This window comes from Chinchilla lanigera, unplaced genomic scaffold (genome assembly GCF_000276665.1).
Source record: "Chinchilla lanigera isolate Chin_1 unplaced genomic scaffold, ChiLan1.0 scaffold00065, whole genome shotgun sequence".
Lineage (NCBI taxonomy): Eukaryota > Metazoa > Chordata > Mammalia > Rodentia > Chinchillidae > Chinchilla > Chinchilla lanigera.
The window spans coordinates 331,806-350,166 of NW_004955466.1; the positions used below are offsets into that span (position 1 = coordinate 331,806).

At 47.8% G+C, this 18,361-nt stretch overlaps 1 protein-coding gene across 5 annotated transcripts in view; it reads left to right on the plus strand.

Moving 5' to 3' along the window:
• Slc8a3 (solute carrier family 8 (sodium/calcium exchanger), member 3) overlaps positions 1 to 18,361 on the plus strand; it is a 139,282-nt gene that overhangs the window by 111,460 nt on the left and 9,461 nt on the right. For 2 of the 5 annotated variants that reach the window (XM_005399025.2, XM_005399022.2), the window contains exons 3-4: positions 9,289 to 9,395; positions 16,680 to 16,697. In XM_005399025.2, the coding sequence (XP_005399082.1) occupies positions 9,289 to 9,395; positions 16,680 to 16,697 (125 nt within the window). Of the gene's footprint in view, positions 1 to 9,288; positions 9,396 to 11,756; positions 11,861 to 16,679; positions 16,698 to 18,361 lie in introns of all 5 variants that reach the window. The other 3 variants (XM_013522004.1, XM_005399024.2, XM_005399027.2) reach the window with 2 other exon arrangements.

Here is an 18,361-nt window from a genome sequence, read left to right on the forward strand (position 1 = left end):
TGGATGGATGGATGGATGGATAGATGGATGATGGATAATGGATGAATGATGGATGGGTGGGTGGATGATGGATGGATGGATGGGTGGATGGATGAATGGACAGAGAGCTTCCAACTCATGGGATCAAAGTCTTTATCCTCCAAGGAAGTAAGAAGAGCATAAAAATTATGATTTAAGATCTTTCTTATCCTGTAGCTCTGTCCTGCAAGGTATGACAGCCTTCAAAGGGAGGGCACCTGCTTAAGAAGACTGCTTTCCGAAATTAGAATTTCCCTTCTTTTACCCTGACCTTTGAGAAACAGAGTGAGTAGCCCATGTGGGTTTGGGTCAGCTTGTTTCTGATCATATCTCTCTAGCCACAGGTAGCAAGCTCTTTAGGCACTGAGGAAGTGAGATGAAACAGATATTGATATATTTACTATTTTCTGGTGCTGGTGACTGAATCCAGGGCTTTGTGCATGTTAAACATGTGGCCTAGCATTGACTTTCACCCATCCCCAAAGTGGATATTTAGCAGGGCAGAGCTGTGGACCATGAGCCATGGTGTCCAGCTATGAGCCCAGACATTCTAGAAAGGTGAAAATGAGCACCAAGTCCTCAAATATGTGGCCATGCACCCGTGGCCTTGCCCAGAAGTTGAGCCTTGTCATGGAGACAAAATGTTCTTGCATTTGGCCTAGGGGAAGCCACAGCCTCATGGGCTTCTTGCATCAATGCAGCTAGTCATAGATACAGAGAAGCCACACACAGCAGAGGACTTAGAGAAGGACCCAGAATATCCTATCATTCTCCCTCACACACTCCTAAATACCCTTCCATCCCAGTTTGTACCTCTCTTTCTGCTCATCTCCCCACCCGCCTGACCATGCCCCATACTCCAGAAAGATCTTCAGGGGACTCCATTCCTCTGCCAGTGTTCCTGCCTATGCAGGCGTGGATTAGTGAACAAGACAACAATCTGCCCCTCAGAGCTGCACCATCCAGTTACGCAGGCTGCACTCTGCATAAAGACCCAGAGTGGAGGCTGAACGCCAGCCAGTGCTCTCCACAGCCAAGTCCTGCGCCATGGCATGGTGCCGCATAAGCCAGAGGAAGGCACGCTGCCCTCGCCAAGCTCTGTGTCTCCAAAGCTGATTCCTTTTTCCACTTTGCACCAACAGCCTTTCCATCAGGACAAAATAGATGCTGCAGGATAATTCCAGATCATCTGGCTCAGCTCTTGCCTCCATGTGATGAATACACCTCCCATACGACTGGGCAACAAATCATCTTAAAGTTTGGAGGCTTAAAACAACGCCTATCTGTTATTGAGTGTCTATAGGGTAGATGTCCACATAGGGTGGCTGTGTGGGTAGGGGTGACAGGGCTCTCTACTCAGGATCTCACAAGTCTGAAATCATAGTGCTGGCCAGGCTAGAACTTGAACCTGGAGGCTCAAGAAAGGTATCTGCTTCTAGGCTCACATGATGGTTAGCAGAATCAGATCTTTGGTAGCTGTAGAGTTGCATTCCTGTCTCCTAGCCTGCCACCATCTAGGGGACATTCTTGTACCTCAAGGCTGCCACCCGTGTGTCTTCCCACATGCCACTTCCCATCTTCAAACTAAAAGTGACATATTGAAGCCTCTGCTGCTTCGCATGTTGCTGATGTCTCCACTCTTCAGCCAGAGAAAGGTGTCTGCTTCTAAGGGCTCATGGGCCTAGACGAGGCCCACATGTATGAGGTCCCTTTTAAGATCAGCTGAGCCATTTCGCATACCCATCTGTCTTAGTTACTCTTTCTCATTGCTGAGACAAAATACCTGACACCCGAAGTTAGAGGAGATAAGGTTTATTTAGCTCACAGTGTGCAGAGGGTTCAGTCCGAACCAGCTGGCTGGCTCCAAGACAGGGAGGCATGGCAGAGGGGAATCAGAAGAAACAGTTCATGGTGGGCAGCAAAGAAGCACTGAAACAGCTTATATTCTACCCAGGCTACTTGCCCTTAGACCCACACCCACGGTGGGCCTCCCCATTATCCACACCCAGAACTATGCCAAACCAATCAGCAGATTAATTCAGTAATCACACACCCTTGATCCCAGCATCACACACCCTAGAACCAGCCACCTCTGAAAAGCCCCACCTTTGATGACATGAGGCTTGGGGGCACAGCTAGACATGAGCCATAACACCATCCCACCTTCTGGGAATGACAGCCCAACATATTGTCAGGTCCCAGGGATCAAGACAGAACATCTCTGGTGGAACATTTTTGAAATTCTGCCTACCACAGCCTCTTGAACGACTCCAGTCTTTTTAAAAAGGCTTTTTCATAAGCACATTCATATCGCATTTTATCATCACATACTTACCCACTTTGAGCAAACTTGTATGTGGCAAGTAATTTGTAAATCAATCAGGACTACCCTTCCCCTTCATAACCTCTCTCAAACAGTCTAACGCTGCACATGATCTGCTGGAAGAAGCTGTCAGCTCACAAGAACTGATTGCTAAATGTGTAGGGATTTTGTGAGGGAGCTGTTAAACCACAGTAGCTTGAAATTGACTCTAGTGTGAGTCTTTCATCGTGGAAGGTGAATGGTCCGTGTTCCCAGAGAGCTGCTTACCTGCTTGTGGATGCAGCCCTTTCGGGTTATCTCCTCGACCTCCTGCATACAGCAATCCTTTGCAAGGACTTTTTCATGTGTGGTCACCATCCCATTTTTTAATACCACAACAATGGCTAATCTGTCCCATGTAAGCCAGTTCTTCACACTGATGTAACGATACATGGTAAAGTTAAAAGTTTCCATCCCCGGGACTTCCCACCAATGGCGCTGGTGTTTTGGAAGCAGTACTTATGACAGCCCCAGGATCCTTGGGGTAGGTGCCATCTACCCCAGGAGATATCTCTTCTCTGTACCTGCATATGAGAGCCCAGTAGGTAGAAATACAGTCTTCAGAGCCACATTGTCAGTGTTGAAATCCCAGCTTTGCCATTTATTTAGCTTTGACCTTGGGCAAGGCTCTTAACTTCTCCGGCCCTCTGGTACCTCATCTGTGGGAATGGAGATAAAAGTTGTACCTACCTCATAGGCTATGATAAAGATTAAAGGTGGTAATATGTGCAGAAAGAATAACACTGAGTTATTCTTTCTGAGTAAGCTGAGTGCTATGCCCAAGATGCTGCAGCTATACAGAGGAACCCCTATCTACCTCTCAGGTTTGTGGTGAAGTTTAAATACTTAATATAAGGGAAGCATTTAGAACCATGTCAAGAAAAAGGTAAGCACTATAAAATACTAGCAAATCAAAGGGAATGGTAGATTCTAGACTTTTCTAGCCCCTGTTTAGTCAGCTTGTTATTACTGAGACATGATACCCAACATGCACAGCGTAAAGGAGGAGAGATTTGATTTGACTCTTGGTGTCAGGGGGTCAGTCCTTGATTGGCTGGCTCCAAGGCAGGAAATAATGGCTTAATGGCATGGCAAAGCAAAAATGTTCAATTCACGGCAGCCGGGAAGCAGAACAGGGGAACAGCACCAGAGGACAGGGTGAGGGACTAGATCCAAGCCTATACGCCCATGACCCATGACCGACCCAGACACATCCAGACATGCCCAGAAGTGTGCACCACCAGTCCCCCAAGGTGGATTCCAAGGCCAATCAGGTTGGCACCCCACCCTAAGAGCCACAGCCCCTCTCAAAATACAGTGTCAGAACTGACCTCATTAATCCAGCCTTTGGCTAAAATGCTAGCTAGCATCTGAGCAACTGCTTCCCTTTCCTTAAGTTTGTAATACATCCAGAAAAACTTCTCCAAGGAGTCTTCGCCATGGACTGGCAGCCCTGCCAAACCCTCGCAGCACGTTAGAAATGCAGCATCTCGGGCCCCAACCCGGATCCACTAGCCAGAATCTGCACATTGACAAAATGCCCAAGTGGTTCTTGTGTGCTCTGCAGTCAGCGAAGTCCTGGTTTTGAGGACCTCGTGACACACTTATTTTTTAAGAGAAAATCAGTGAAGGCATCCCAAGGCTTCTCGTGAGGCAGGCGCCTTTCCCTCAGCCTTGGTCAGGCCTGGGTGGTGAGGCGGCGTTGGGCTATTAGGGTCCAGGAAGAGGAGGGGCTGTGCTCAGGTTCACAGTCAGAAACCTGACTGGGGAAGAGACAGGGACTTCTGGTGCTCAACCTGGAAGATAAAGGAGACCATAAGGAAAAGAACTGACAAGAGACGTGAGGCTTGTAGAAGCTGCCAGGGAAAGGCTCCCAGCCCTTCCGCCCCTCGGAGCTTCCCTGGCCTTCAGCAGCAAGGACGTGTTTACAAGTGATAAGAGGGAGCTCTTCTTGGTATGGCAAAGCGTCAGTAGGAATCCAGGGGAAGGAAGTTAGGAACAGAAGCCCAACCTGTGTTTAGAGACCACCTGTATTTCCAGCATGGGCGGGCCGAAGGGTTAGGAGCCTCCTACTCACAATATGAGGCGGGCACAGGTCCACTCAGTACTGCCTGTGCTGCCTGAATTTCAGTCCATAGAGTGGGGGATTCCGTGGTTCCTCTGTATAATTGCAGCAGCTTGGGCATAGCACCCAGCTTAAGCATCCAATTGTAAGAAATAAGCCAACCGGGGGCTGGGAATTTAGCTCAGCGGCACAGCGCTTACCTGGCAAGCACAAGGTCATGAGTTTGATTCCCGGTACTAGACAAAAAAAAAAAAAAGAAAGAAAGAAAGAAAGAAAGAAGCTATCGGACGAGTAGGGGCATATTTATTTTTTATTTTTTATTTTTTTATTTTTTTTGGTTTTTCTCCGGTACCGGGAACTGAACTCACGACCTTGCACTTGCCAGGCAGGCGCTTTGCCGCTGAGCTAAATCCCCAGCCCCAGTAGGGGCATATTTAAAACCACAGCGCTGCTGCTTACTGGCTGAGTGACTGCAAAAGTTATTTAATCCCCCTGAGCACTTACTTTCTTATCTTTAAAATGGAAGTAATAATAATACCTATGTTAACAGCAGAAGGAAAGATGAAATTAAAGAGCTCTTTTGTTGTGCCAGACACAGTGTAAACATACACATATCTGTGGTTCCTTCCTTCTAGTATAAAGTGAAACTCACACGGTCTCCCTCCCCCGTGTCATTCATTCATTCAACTCAATAAATGTTGTTTCCTCCCCTTTTATTCTAAAGGAACTCCACAGTTAAGGAGAACTCGGCCCCTTGCAGCACCCTGGGGAGAAGCCTGATTTGGGATCGGTGTCCTCAACACCAAGGAATGTTCTGAGAGGCCAATCAAGCCCCCTCGGGATGGTTTTCCTAATGCCCTTGCATTGCTGGTGGAAGGGCTCCTGGGAGCATCTTTCCTACGAGGTTCAGACTGGTCTAACCTGGGAGCGCCTTGAGCATTTGTACCTCATTTAGCTGGTGCAGGCCCCACAGACTGGCTGCATTGCTGGCCCATGGAATCGCTGTTGCGGGCTGCTCCCCATGCTAATCACAGCCTCTGGGCTACAAGGAGGAAGTGGGGACCACTGTAGGATTCACGCATCCTCACCTGAGCCAGTGAGCTATTCCTGGCTGTGGGAGAGATCTTACGCAGGATGGACAAATGGAGCCGATTAAGCAAGCTGAGGGACTAGGTTAGTTGACTCTAAGCTTCCGGTCAGCTTGTCCCCGAGAATCCATAGGCATGTCCAACGAGCAGCCTTCAAAATATTGTTTGTCCCTCTTGACATATTTTTGCTGCCCAAAAAAGAGTAGATTCATCTCAGAAGCCCAAGGTGTGTTAGAAATTCACAAGCAGCAGGTCCCGAGTGAGGGCCTCCTGTGCACCGAGCACTGCGCAGGGCTCGGGGGCTGCAGTGACAAGACGGACGCATCCCCGGTCCTTGTGGGGCTCATCCACCATTGGGGACAGACAGCAAACAAGTTACTCATCAGCTAACTTCAGGCATGGCTAGCGGGCCAGTGGAAGCAAATGCCGTAACGGAAGAAGGTGACCTGGGCTGGGGAGGGTGTCCTGGAGATAAGGTGGCTGTGGGGGCTTCTCTGAGAAGGTGATGTCTAAGAGGACCCAATGGACCAGGATAAGCCCGGGTCTGGGTGAATAGCACCCCAGGCGGACGGAACAGCAACGGCAGCACCCCTGAGCAGAGAAACACCCTGTTTGAGGCCCAGGAAGATCACTGTGCCTGGGGCCCAGGACAAAGGGAGCCCATGGTGAAAGAGGCCAGATCAGGGGCCACCTGTCCATGCAAACTGCAGGGGCCACTGGGAGGGCACAGCGTTCACCCACACTACAGGAGCGTGGCAGGACCAGGCTGCATTTTCCTTCCACAACGCTGGCTGTAATGTAGGGTAGCGAGTGAGAAAGGAGGGCAAAGTCAAGGGCAGGACAATCTTAGGAAGCCGCAGCAGTTCAAGGGCGAGGCGTTGGTGCTCTGACCTCAGTAGAAGTGGGGACGGTGGTTTGCGGGGGGATGGAGGGAGGTAGAGGAGGAGGGATGAGGGGAAGAAAGGAATTGGGCTAATTCAAGGTGTAGGGCCTGAGCTCTTTGGTAGATGATGGTGCTGTTGGCCGGAATGGGGAGAGCAGGTTTGGAAAGGGACCTCGAGACCTGACTCACTGTGACTCTTACTAAATGTAAATGTTCTTCTGGCCTCGCTGTGGTGGTGACTTGAGCAGAAGTGAGAGCTTGGTCAGTTTTCAGGAGCTGGAAGGAATTTCTTTAGCTTCCAGGCAGAGTAACACCTTCAGTCCAAACAGATGTGACACTTGGCTGGGAATGCTCTTGGCAGGGGAATCCACACCCTGCCCGCCCCACTCACCGCCCCCCACAGGTGGCTCCCCTTGCTCGCCTGAATTCCTGGAGCTGCTCTTCATGCCTGTCCCCCTCCCTCTGTGCTCACCTAAGATGGTTCACTGCATAGCAAAGCAGGCCCAAGCCCTGCTGCGTTGTCGGACCCGGAGCCCGTGCTACCCAGAGTGTGTCACTGACAGGAGCAGAGGCCAGCTTTTGAGAGGGAGTGAGAGGCGCTCTGTTACCACTCATAACACTCAAGCCCTCTAGTAGCCCACGTGGTGTCTGCCGTCCTGGTTTATCCAGAGCTTGACTTCTGTCTCCAGCCTGTACTTCCTCCTGGGTCACCAATTCTGTTTATTGATTTCCCCTGATTTCCCGACTTAATAGCTGGAGATGATTCCCTTCCACATGATTCTCCAATGACCATCCTGGGGGTTGTTATTATTCCTAGTGATAATGGCTGCTATTTATTAAACACTTAGAAGGGGATGCACACATCCTGCTGAGGGATTACTGCACATCCTCTCGTGCTAAGAACACCATGAAGTGGGTGTTACTGTTCCATTTTACACGAGGCGTGGAGAACTAGCAAGTTGCCCATGGTCAGCCAGTTGGTGAGGGGCCCTCAGTCTCCAGCCCTTGGAGCAAGGCAAGCTGAGGTGCTGTGGCTTTCCTGGATGCAGTCCTGCGTGCGTAGCCAGGGCTTTCTACGCGCAGGATGGGCCGGGTGCGCGATGAGGGTGGCATCCTTGTTTCTGTAACGAGTCCAACCGTGGGGACCGGGGTGTACTAGTAACTGCTGTTACATTCGCTTCAGAGGCGATGAATCAGAGCAATTCTGCAGGACGTACAGTGTGGGTGACGGAGGCTCTGTAGATGTCCAGCCAAAGCTGTATGGTGACTTGGGAAAGCCGAGGAATGCAGAGGCTCCCCCCAGTTCCACTGAGGAGATATTCCTACATCGCACTAAAAGAGAAAAGGGAGAGGCTGAAGCCACAGGGTCCTCAAGGAAGGACTCCGGGAGTGGGAGCGGAGTGTGGAAGGGGAATGCCTTTGGGAGCAGCGCGGACCAGGGCTCTTCTGGCGTCTCTTCATGCCCATTGCTGCTGAGAGGTCCAGCTCCACGCTCTTCCATCACCCTCCAGGACAGGCCACAGCATCTTGGCTGAGGTCTGGGCTCCAGACGCCCCCAAGTTCAGCAGAAAGTGGAGAGAGGCCCGGGTCTACCTCTGTTTTTAAAGCAAGTAATAGCGTTTCTTAAGTATATGTTTGCAGTATATCACAGATGCATTCCTCCTGGGGAATGATGCTTATCATATCTTATCCTTTTGACCTTCCCCTCCCTTCCCTTCCCTTAACTACCAGTATTTTTTAAAAGAAGAGGAAGAAAGGCAAAGCAGGGTTACTTAAATCAGTTTCTATTTTCAAATATTTACACTAACAAAATAACACTTTGCAGCACACAAAGTGACATCATGCTACTCATCAAGATCACTACAAGGCTTGGAAACACATCATGGCCCAGAGAGCCCTCAAGTTAATGCAGTCCCACCAGTGTCTGCTGTGATGGCAAAAGCTTGTTTGGAAACAGTATCAGCCACCCTTGAGACCTCTTGTGAATCACCAGAATGTGTGACAAGAGTAGAATAGCTCTCCTGGCTCCCCTGTGATAATCCTGGCCGCACAGAGAGGGGAAAATGCTATTATTTCTGGACAAGATTCCCACAGGCCCATATGTGCCTTTCTTTCTGCCCTTTCTAGAACATAAGTCTTTTACACTAACATCAGCTGACTTTGAAAGCCAAACAGTTGTTCCTTGTCCTCACAGCAAAAGGATAAGGAAGCCAACATTATGGGAGGACCTTAATCCCTGAACCTTGATATGGATGCAGAAATAACCTCTTACCCACTGTTTGAGGTACTTGGGTTAAAGGGGGGACCCCAGAAATAAACAACGCATACATTTTAAATAGCTTCTATGACAGTATGTTGTTAGAATTGTTCCATTTTTTTATTGGTTGTTGTTAATGTCTTATTGCGACTAATATAAAATTGAGCTTTATCACAGGTGTGTGTAGGAAAAACCATAGCATACATTGTCCATTGGGGTCTTGCACCATATCTGTCCTGGATAAGAGGGGACCGTGCATTATGCAATTGCTCTTGTCACCACCCTGAGATGGTGAAAGTGTTATCCATTCTGTTTGTGTATTGATCAAATTATTTGTCCAAGAGCGCTCAGCAGTGCACGATTAGAACCCCGAGCCTTGGACTGTGCAGCCCAGCTCTCTCCAAGTATGGCCATGCTTCGAAGCCACACAAAGCCAGCAGGAGCCCACTGAGGCTGGAGGGCAACCAGGCAGCCACTGTGCTCCGTGCCCACATGGTGTGGGGCACGCCTGGGCTTCTCTGGATCTCTGCCGTTTCCTTCTCTCCCTGCTTCTCCTCCTGGATCGCTTGCCCCTCCTCTGCTCCTCGCTTATGATACTTATTTTTCCATCCACAGCAAAACAGTTCACATCAAGGTAATTGGTGATGAGGCGTATGAGAAAAACAAGAATTACTTCATTGAGATGCTGGGCCCCCGCATGGTGGATATGAGTTTTCAGAAAGGTGTAGTACCCTGTCCTCCACACTAACATTAACATTCCTTTTTCCTCTCCTGTTTCTTTCTTCAGTCTCTTTCTCTCTCCTCCTCTTGTCTTCTACCTTTCTGACCCACTTTCACTGGTCTCTTTCTCTTGCTTTCTCTTACATCTCCCTCTCCTCTCTCCGATCTCTGCTCCTGGCTCTGTCCTAACACCTGCCAACCTGTCACATGGTATCCATAGAAGGGATGCTCAAAAACCAATGGCAGTTTTTTTGGGGGGTGAAGAAATGAGGGGAAAGAGAGATAGAGAGGGAGAGAGAGAGAGAGAGATCACAACCTAGAGTATGGTATCTAAAACTCTCAACTTAGGATACAGGAAAGAAAAAGCCAGCTGATGGAACCGGGCAGAGAGCAGCACGAGGGAACAGACCCAGTGCAGATTTCATGGTGCAGTTATTCCCACAGATAAGCGTATAGTCCCACAAAATTGAAAATCGGTGTGTTTGAATCATAGTTCATCCGTGTCCCCAGAGCAGGCCTCAGAAGTTATCTTATCCACATCCCTACTAGCAAGGCTTGTTTCTCTCCCAGGCTTTGACAGCTGAAGGTACAGGCTTGAGTTCTAGGTCTCAGTCAAAGACCTACCTGTCTTACTCCATTCCAAGATCTACCTGTCTTACTCACCTTCACAGAATGAGAATAGTAAGAGAAGATTCTGATCGCAGGGCCAGCTTTTCGCAAGTCCGTAGGACTTCTCAGAGTAGATGGAGCTGTCCCTTCAACATAAGTGGCCTTGTTCACCCCATGGCCTCCTGTCCTGCATAGACCATCCTGCTGAGGGAGCTGCTGGGTTTTTTTGTTTGTTTGTTTGTTTGTTTTGGTTTTTCTCCGGTACCGGGAACCGAACTCACGACCTTGCGCTTGCCAGGCAGGCGCTTTTGCCGCTGAGCTAAATCCCCAGCCCCGGGACCTGCTAGTTTGGAGGCAATGTCCCTTGGCTGAGCCATCAACCATGTCCCTCTAATCCAGGGCCGTGTGTCCAGAGCACCCTGTTCCCTTTCTGCTGCAGAGTCCCTGTGGCATGAAGGCTTCCAGCCTTGTAGACATCCCCAGTCCCATACCTAGGGCTTCAATAATCAGTAAGCTTTGCCTTCTGTCCACTAAGCAAGGTATAAAGCGTGTCCAAGAAAGATCCAAAAGGTGGCAAGAAAAAAGTACTTGTAAAATTCACATATTCTACAAATGCACAAGTCTGTGTCCAACAAACCAGTTCAGGTCAGTTCACTACTTTACTGATAGCAAAGCAAAGCTTGCCTCCAGGATGCTGTAGGAAAATCTGAGCCTCTGAGGAAGCCATTTGTTCATTCACTTTGTCCTTTCAGAGGGTCTTGATCCCAAGATCTATACACACACACACACACACACACACACACACACACACACACTCACACACTCAGAACATCCCAGCTCACTCATAGGACCTGCCACTGGATGAAGGACCAGGAGAAACCACCACACAATAACCCCTCCCCATGGCCGTAGACCTGAGCCAACATCAGGCCAGTCCTCGGAGTGGAACGACTTTCAAAAAGCTGCTTCCCTGGTGATCTGTTTGTGAAAGACACTATATTTTGTTAGGATAATCAATGATCTCCATCACTTTGTGCCCAAGCCCAGGTTAACCAGCATGTCGGAAGCCAGCCTTGGGACAGATGATTAACTCTTATTGTTCCACTGAAGCCCCCTGTGAGACAAAGCATGAGAGAAATAGTAGGATTCTGCCACCTTTCTTCTCGCCTCCTCTCTCTCTTTCTCCCTCTAGCTTTCATGAATGCCTTCCATGTCATTTTCTTTACGAGGCTCATGTGAGAAGTGGGTACAGACACAAAGAAGGGACACAGCCCTGTGTTCCTCTGATACATTTCGTGTTCTGAAGGGCTCGGGGTCATTCCCAGTGGGCAGGTAGATTACCTGTTGCCCAGAGAAATGCCACTGTTACCATGTGACACCCAATGGAATGTGCCACCTGACTGACTTCTTACTAACCATCAGCAGGATCTCAGATGACTCCTCCCCCATCACCCCATCTTCCTTCCCATTCCCTTCCTGTCCTCCCGCCCCTCTTCCTTTCCCACCTGTCCTTACCTCCTGGCTCCCTTTCCTGCTCACCCGTAAGAACACTGATGACCCAGGAGACCAGAAAAGCTAAGAGTTTTTTCCATATGAGAACAACACAATCCAGCATAGTCCTGTCAAAGGCCACCGTGGCGGGACGGGGCTGCATGTGCCAAGTGCGGTGGGGAGTGATTTTCAAGGCTGTGTTCCAGGTGACCAACCAACCTGCCTACCCAGTCGACACACTGTCTCTCTTGTTGTCCCTACAGGAAAACCGTAAGGGTTAAAATAGTAGATGAGGAGGAGTACGAAAGGCAAGAGAATTTCTTCATTGTCCTGGGTGAACCGAAATGGATGGAACGTGGAATATCAGGTGTGAGATTCTTTAAAAACAAAAGAAAGAAAGAAAAAATTATAAACTGGAAAATAATCAAAAAGAAAAGGCAACTCTACCCCCCCCCATTTCTCCTCCTTCTCCTCCTTTCTCCTTGTGACCAACAAACTTTTTATCCTCTTCCCTCCTGTATTCTCGCGCTCACCCTGTTTCGGTATCATCTCTGCCTTTTTAGCCATAGTTTATTTCCAAATTCCTCCTTTTCCAGCACCGCAGCCTCAACTCCTTGTTACCCCAAATGGGTTACTTCTGTTTTTCTGCTACAGTTATCCAATTACTACTGCCCTCTGCACTTTCCCCCACCCTTCGACCCCTCCAGTAGCTTATAAATGTGAAAACTCCCTGGTGGGTGGGGAGGACAAAAAAAGGAATGCGATGTGCTGCATGCCTGTGCCCCCTCCCTGCCCTTAGCCCCTGCCACTCCTCATCCTCCAGCGGGCATTTACTGTGGGAGGGTTGGGAGTGGGGCTGGGACCCATGCTGCTGCGATGCTTGGACAGTTTCATTGCATCCACAACCTCTATGGAATGCCTGGCGAGTTATTCACTTGCAGAGTGGCCCGTAAGCTCCTCTGCCCTTCATGGAGGTAAGTATGTTACCCAGCTATTTCCCAGTTGAGGAGACCATGGCACGAGGAGGAATGCCAGGTGGTGGTCCAGGGCCACGGATTCTGAGAGAGAGCAGGCTCCTGAAGGGGGTCCTGCAACCTGGAAGTGATCCGTCTTCCCCTTAGCATCCCTCCCACTCCATCTTGCCCTTCTTCGTGGTCCAGGGCAGGGTACTAATTCAGGCTACTTTGAGACAATGCCTCCTTTACAGTTGAGAGTCTGCAAGAGGTAATAAGTGACGCCAGGTATAAAAATTTCTCTTAACTAGCGGGCACTGGGGAAAAGAAAGAAAGAACGAACTGGCACTGGACAGGCCCAGAGTACTGTCCTGTGAGTTTCCAGTGGAAGTGACTCTGCAAGGAGTATTTGGTGCTGATCCCTGAGAGACAGATTGGAGACAGTTGGTTCGTGGATACCTGCCTTTGTTCAACATCTGCAAGTGAAGATATTGCTCAGAGCCCAAGAGACCCCACGTCTCACACTAGAGAAGGGGCCCCCTTGCCTCCTTCCTTAGGATATGCAGCGCAACATAGCTGTCAGTGAGTGGTTCATCCCTCAGGAACTGATTATTTTGCAACCAGGGTACAAGGAAGGAAGGACTTCTTTACTTGAAGACAATTATTGAGAACCACTAACTTGAAAGTGCTGGAAGAAGAGATGCGGGAATGGGAGGGATTTTCTTGGGAAATGCCAAAAGGAGAACCTTCCTGCTCCTCTGCAGGAGACAGATGCTGCTGAGAGCCTTGTAGAGAACAGAGCAGTGGACTCTACCTGTTTATCCAAAAGGGTGGTCCTTCTACATCTCCATCTTCACATGGCGGGGAGTGGAAGAAAGCCGGCAGGTCTAAGAGATCCTCAGTGACGTTTGAAAGGCTCCTCTACACATCTGCGATTTGTCTGATTGGTCAGTTCTGATCACGTGCTGGAGACTACCCCAGAGCTAAGCAGTTCTTTTCTCACGCTGATTCAGACACATCTGCTGCGGGAAGGGCGGCAACCCTCTCCGTTTTCTATTGTTCCCCTTTCTTCTTGGCAACACAGATGTTGCCATCACCCGATGACTAAAGACTGTCAGAAGAGAGAGTATCTCTTGTTCCATTTCTTCTTGCACTGTAGTCCAGCCAGTCTTCCAGTTCCTGCCACCATGAATATTCTCAGAAGTTGTCTTAGCACCTTCCTTACATTGTTCCCACCTTGCTTATGCATTTACTCTGCATTTTCATGACTGGTTGGAAATAGTAGGCCACTGGAGGCTAGCATCATCAATTTTCATGGTCCCAACTACTTAGGCGCAGATAAAAACAGTGCAAAGATGGGGGAAATCAATTAGGAGTCCACCCATGCTTTTACTGTACTAGTAAAGAGGATCTTTTGTGAATCTCCTAAACCCCTACCAAAACATCAGGACAGAGAGTGATGTCAGATAAGACTTGTGCTCTTCAAGAGAACTGGCCAAATTTGAACACCCCTTTTGAAGGAACCTTCCTTTCTTTGAGCTGAACTGTTTTTCCAAGGAGATGTTTTCAAATCCCTGCTGAGCCTAGTCCTATGGGAGGGAGCAGATGAGAAGACAAGGGATTCAGCAAACTATCTGTGTGATACAGCCCTGTATCTTCCAAAGGAACCAAGATGCCAAGATGGAAACCACCAATAAGAAATCTTAATTTCCCAGCCTCCTGCTCTGTGGCGTAGGGGGTTAATTTTTGGTTGCTTCAATTTGTCCCAGAGATTGGCATCAGACTGTAAGGTAAGAGGTCATAAAACCTGACTGTCTAGACTCAGAATCAAATGGAAACCCATCCTGATGTGCAGAATGCCCTGCTGTTCTCAGAGTGAGAGATGGTACTGTAGAAATGGTTTTTCATTATCACTGTTGCATGGGAGAGTCTTGGGCATTCAGAACAACATAGTCTCTGCATGGTCAAGATGACAATTGTATTCAGAAAAAAAAAAGGACTGGATTTGAAATAGGAAACCTTCTTGGCAAACAAAACAGACTTCGGAGGTGATGTTAAAATTTCTGGACAATCTGGGATAGGGAAAAGGGGGAACAATGAATGGAACATACAGTTGCTCTAGAATGGAGTAAGTCCTGGAGTCTACAAGAAGACTCCTGAGAGCAGCATTGTTAGGCTGTCGGGTCTGGGCCTGGACACTGGGATGCTTAGGGTGGAAAAAAAGAACCCTGTTACCGAAAAATGGGGTCTATTTATTCGCTTTCCACATCCACGGGCTCACCCTGACAAATGTTCAGGTACTTTCTAATTATTCATAGAGCTACGTTCTTTCCTGCTTGCCCCTGGAAGTATAGAAGCAGGGGAAAATGACTCTTTTCTGACCCTGAAATCAATACAGGGGGAAATTCAGCTCTGGTGTCCCTTGTCAGCAGCAGCAGCAGCAGGAAAAACACCCTCAAGGTATTGTGTCATTCAAAGTTAGCCTACCTGCATCTCACAGACCCATACATAACTGCATAGCAAGAAAGACGTCTCAGATTCATAGAGATAGTGGCTAGAGAATGATGCAACTCCAGCTGACTGCGGGCTTTGTCACTTTCCCGGGTGTGAGCCAAGCACTGAGATGGACATCTTAGTGAAAACCAGGGCATCTGGACATTTTTGGAACATACACCTTTATTTGGCCAAAGCTGCATTCCTGTGTTTGAATCTCCAATCTCAACTGGGGGCCAGGAAGGGACCTTCTATGCAGACCCCTAAAAGGAGCAGGCTGAATGAGCTCTCTTGCCACTGACAAGCTGGCTTTCTTTCTTTCTTCCTATCATTTATCTTGATGTAGTGAAGAGATAAACTCACCTGTCTCCTCCTTGGAATTCTAGATGAAAGATGCCAGCAGAAATCAGCTGCTCTCCACCTGCTTGTGTGCCACAAAGATTCTGGATTCACAGAGTCTTCAGTGGCTATGACTATGGGATGATGGATCTCAGGCCTAAATTGTATCCCTCGAGATTCCAAGAAAAAATAACAGACACCCCACACATGTATACACACATTCCTTCCCTGTCAGTCTCCACCCATCACTAGCTATAACAGGGCTACCTAGCAGGGCATTTCCAGACTTTATCTGAAGTGCTAAGGAGTGAGGGGTATACTAATGCAATCAGTGTGAAAGTGTAGTGTGTCGTAAGAATTCCTTTTAACCCTGAAATCTAAGAGAGTTTAGCATAAACACAAATTTAGGGGCTAGGCACGACCTGTGTTGGGTAGATCTTTGATTCAATTTCCCAGCCCATCCATATAGAGATCTTGCATTTGTCACCTCTCATCTATGTATAGCTCTTGGTATGACAGTTTCTCTGTTCCGTTATATCTGAATTCTGATTTTGCTTGCTCTTCCTGAAGCAAAAAGACCACCACCCAGAGGTCTATGGAAAGACAATCACCAAAATAGATAGCAAGAAAAACCCAACCCAAACCTTTATGGAACACTAGGACATTCAGAGACTTTGTAAGGCACAGGTGGCACAACATGGTAGGAGCCCATGGCTTTGAGCTCTCAGATATATCCACAACAATGACAGGGGCCGTGCGAGGAAAACATTCTGCAGGGCTTCCCTTTTCACTAAAACATCCTTTTAAAGGAAATCAAAGTTCTGGCCAGAGTGGCCACGAGGACACTATTTGTGGCCATGGAAACATGGGCACTGGGAAGCAGAGAGGAATCTGATGGTGAGGTTAGGGATAGGAGTCTTGGATTTCACTCTTGCGCACTACTGCCCAGTGCCCTGCACTCTCGCTCAAGCCCTCTGGTCACAGTTGCCACCCATAAACCACCTACTCTAGGGAGGCTGCAACCTCTGTCATCTCAGGAAAGATGGATTCTCCCTCCTTATCAGAATGGATCCTGAGAGACCAACTCAGTCTCCGGCCCACTCCCTTGGCTCCCCCACCCTCATTCCTCCACGCCCAGCTCTCAGAGTTCCAGGGAAGGTATGGGAATAACTCTCCTAATAGCTCAGCGGCCTTTGCAGCTGCTTATAATACCTCTTGCTACTTCTGCTACTCTGCATGCTACAAATGCTGCTTTTCGCATGTTCTTCTGAGCTCTCATGTACTAAGCTCACTGCTGTCTCTTTGCTGCCAGCAACCACAAAGCCTGGACATATTTCAAGATGGGACCTTAATGTTCTTTCCTTTTCTTCTTCCCCTTGTCTGGTATCCATTTGCAAACAGCGCTCCTGTTATCTCCAGGTAAGAGGTGTCTCCCTCTTCTGTAGTTCTTGCCAGTTACATTATATGTTTTAAGATCAGTGTCCTTTACTTTACTTAATAGTAACTGTAGGTTCAAGTTAACCTGCCAAGTTCTCCCAAGGACTAGGAGGCTTGCTGCACCACGTGAACTAATTATCAGAAAGCAGACAATTCCTTGAGTGTCATTTCTGTGACTGAATGTTTCTGGGATGTGGGCAATATAGAACTGATCCTCTCTGGGGCCAGGAACCAGGAAGATGAATCTAACTTACCAAGAAGTTGGTAGGTCATAGACTACGCCTGCATCTTAATTCATCTGAATCTTATGTTTTGGAGAAAGAGAGTGAAAGTCAGACCTAGAATCTTTTAACAGGATAATGATGGGACTTGCAAGAAAATACTGATCTCAGGAGATCCAAGGGAAAATGCTGTGAGAATATGAAAAGCAATTTTTAAAAAAAGAATCTGGATCTTTACTTCTTCTGGATATCTTCTATCTCATCAGAGCTGAAACCTAAATTGCCAGAATTTGGGTTTATTTGCTACTGATTCTTTCATTCTTTTTTTTTTTTTTTTTTTTTTTTTTTTGCTTTCTGTCTTTTTTTTTTGAGACTGGGTCTCGCTATGCAGTTCAGGTTGGCCCTGAGCTCACTTTGTAGCCCAGGCGGGTCTCGAACTCACAGCGATCCTCCTGCCTCAGCCTCCTGAGTGCTGGGATTACAGTCATGCACCACTAAGCCCAGCTTTGCCACTGATTCTTAAAGGAACATGTGCTGTGAACAACGAGAAGGGAGGTGGAGACAATAGTCAGACTGGAAACAGACACTTTAGAGAACTTATTTCAGAGACAGTCTCATGCAGAATCTAGATTCTGTGTAGAATATACACCAGCTTTGAGAGTACGTTTGTATGTGTGGAAACAAGGCAGAAACAAATCCAACTTGAGCAGATACGGAAGCATTTTCCCATATCTAACAATACTGTGACTCTTGAGGCAGACAATAGGCTCTACAAGACAGTTTCAATAGATTTTAAAAGAATCTCACATTTCATCAGTTCTTTTTCTCATAGAAAAAAAAAAATGTAAGGTCATTTGAGAGGGAACCCTCAGAGTCATCTGCGGCCTACCCGCTGAGCTCAGGAAAAGGCAGTGTACAGAGTGAGGACACTGGCCTCTTTGCAGCCTCAACTGAAAAATGTAGGCGATTCCTACATTTTCCTTTGGTGGAAAAAAAGTAACTCCAGTTTTTTGGTTTTTGTTTTTTTTTTTTTCTTTTTGCTTCCTTTTTAAACCCAGAGGATAAGGGCCACACCCAGGCCCCTATTCTCCACTCTTCTTGATCTTATTGCCCTGGACATTTCTTCTCCACTTCACTCATCCTCTTGCCTGAGGAGATATTTAGTTTTCCGTGTTCCGTCTCTCACCTCCACCCCCAATGCGCACACACACACACACGTTGTGATTGTAACGTATACTCAGATGTCAGTAGTAGCTAAGGTGAGGGTTGTATTTTCTGGATCTTCCAATCTGTAAACTTTTTAATTTAAGGAGACTTGATTAGGTTTTAATTCCACTGGAAATCTAAATCTTTATTTTAACTTTACCAGTAGGACAGACCAACATAACTAACAGTGCCTGGTAGTAAAAGGAAGTAAATGTATTC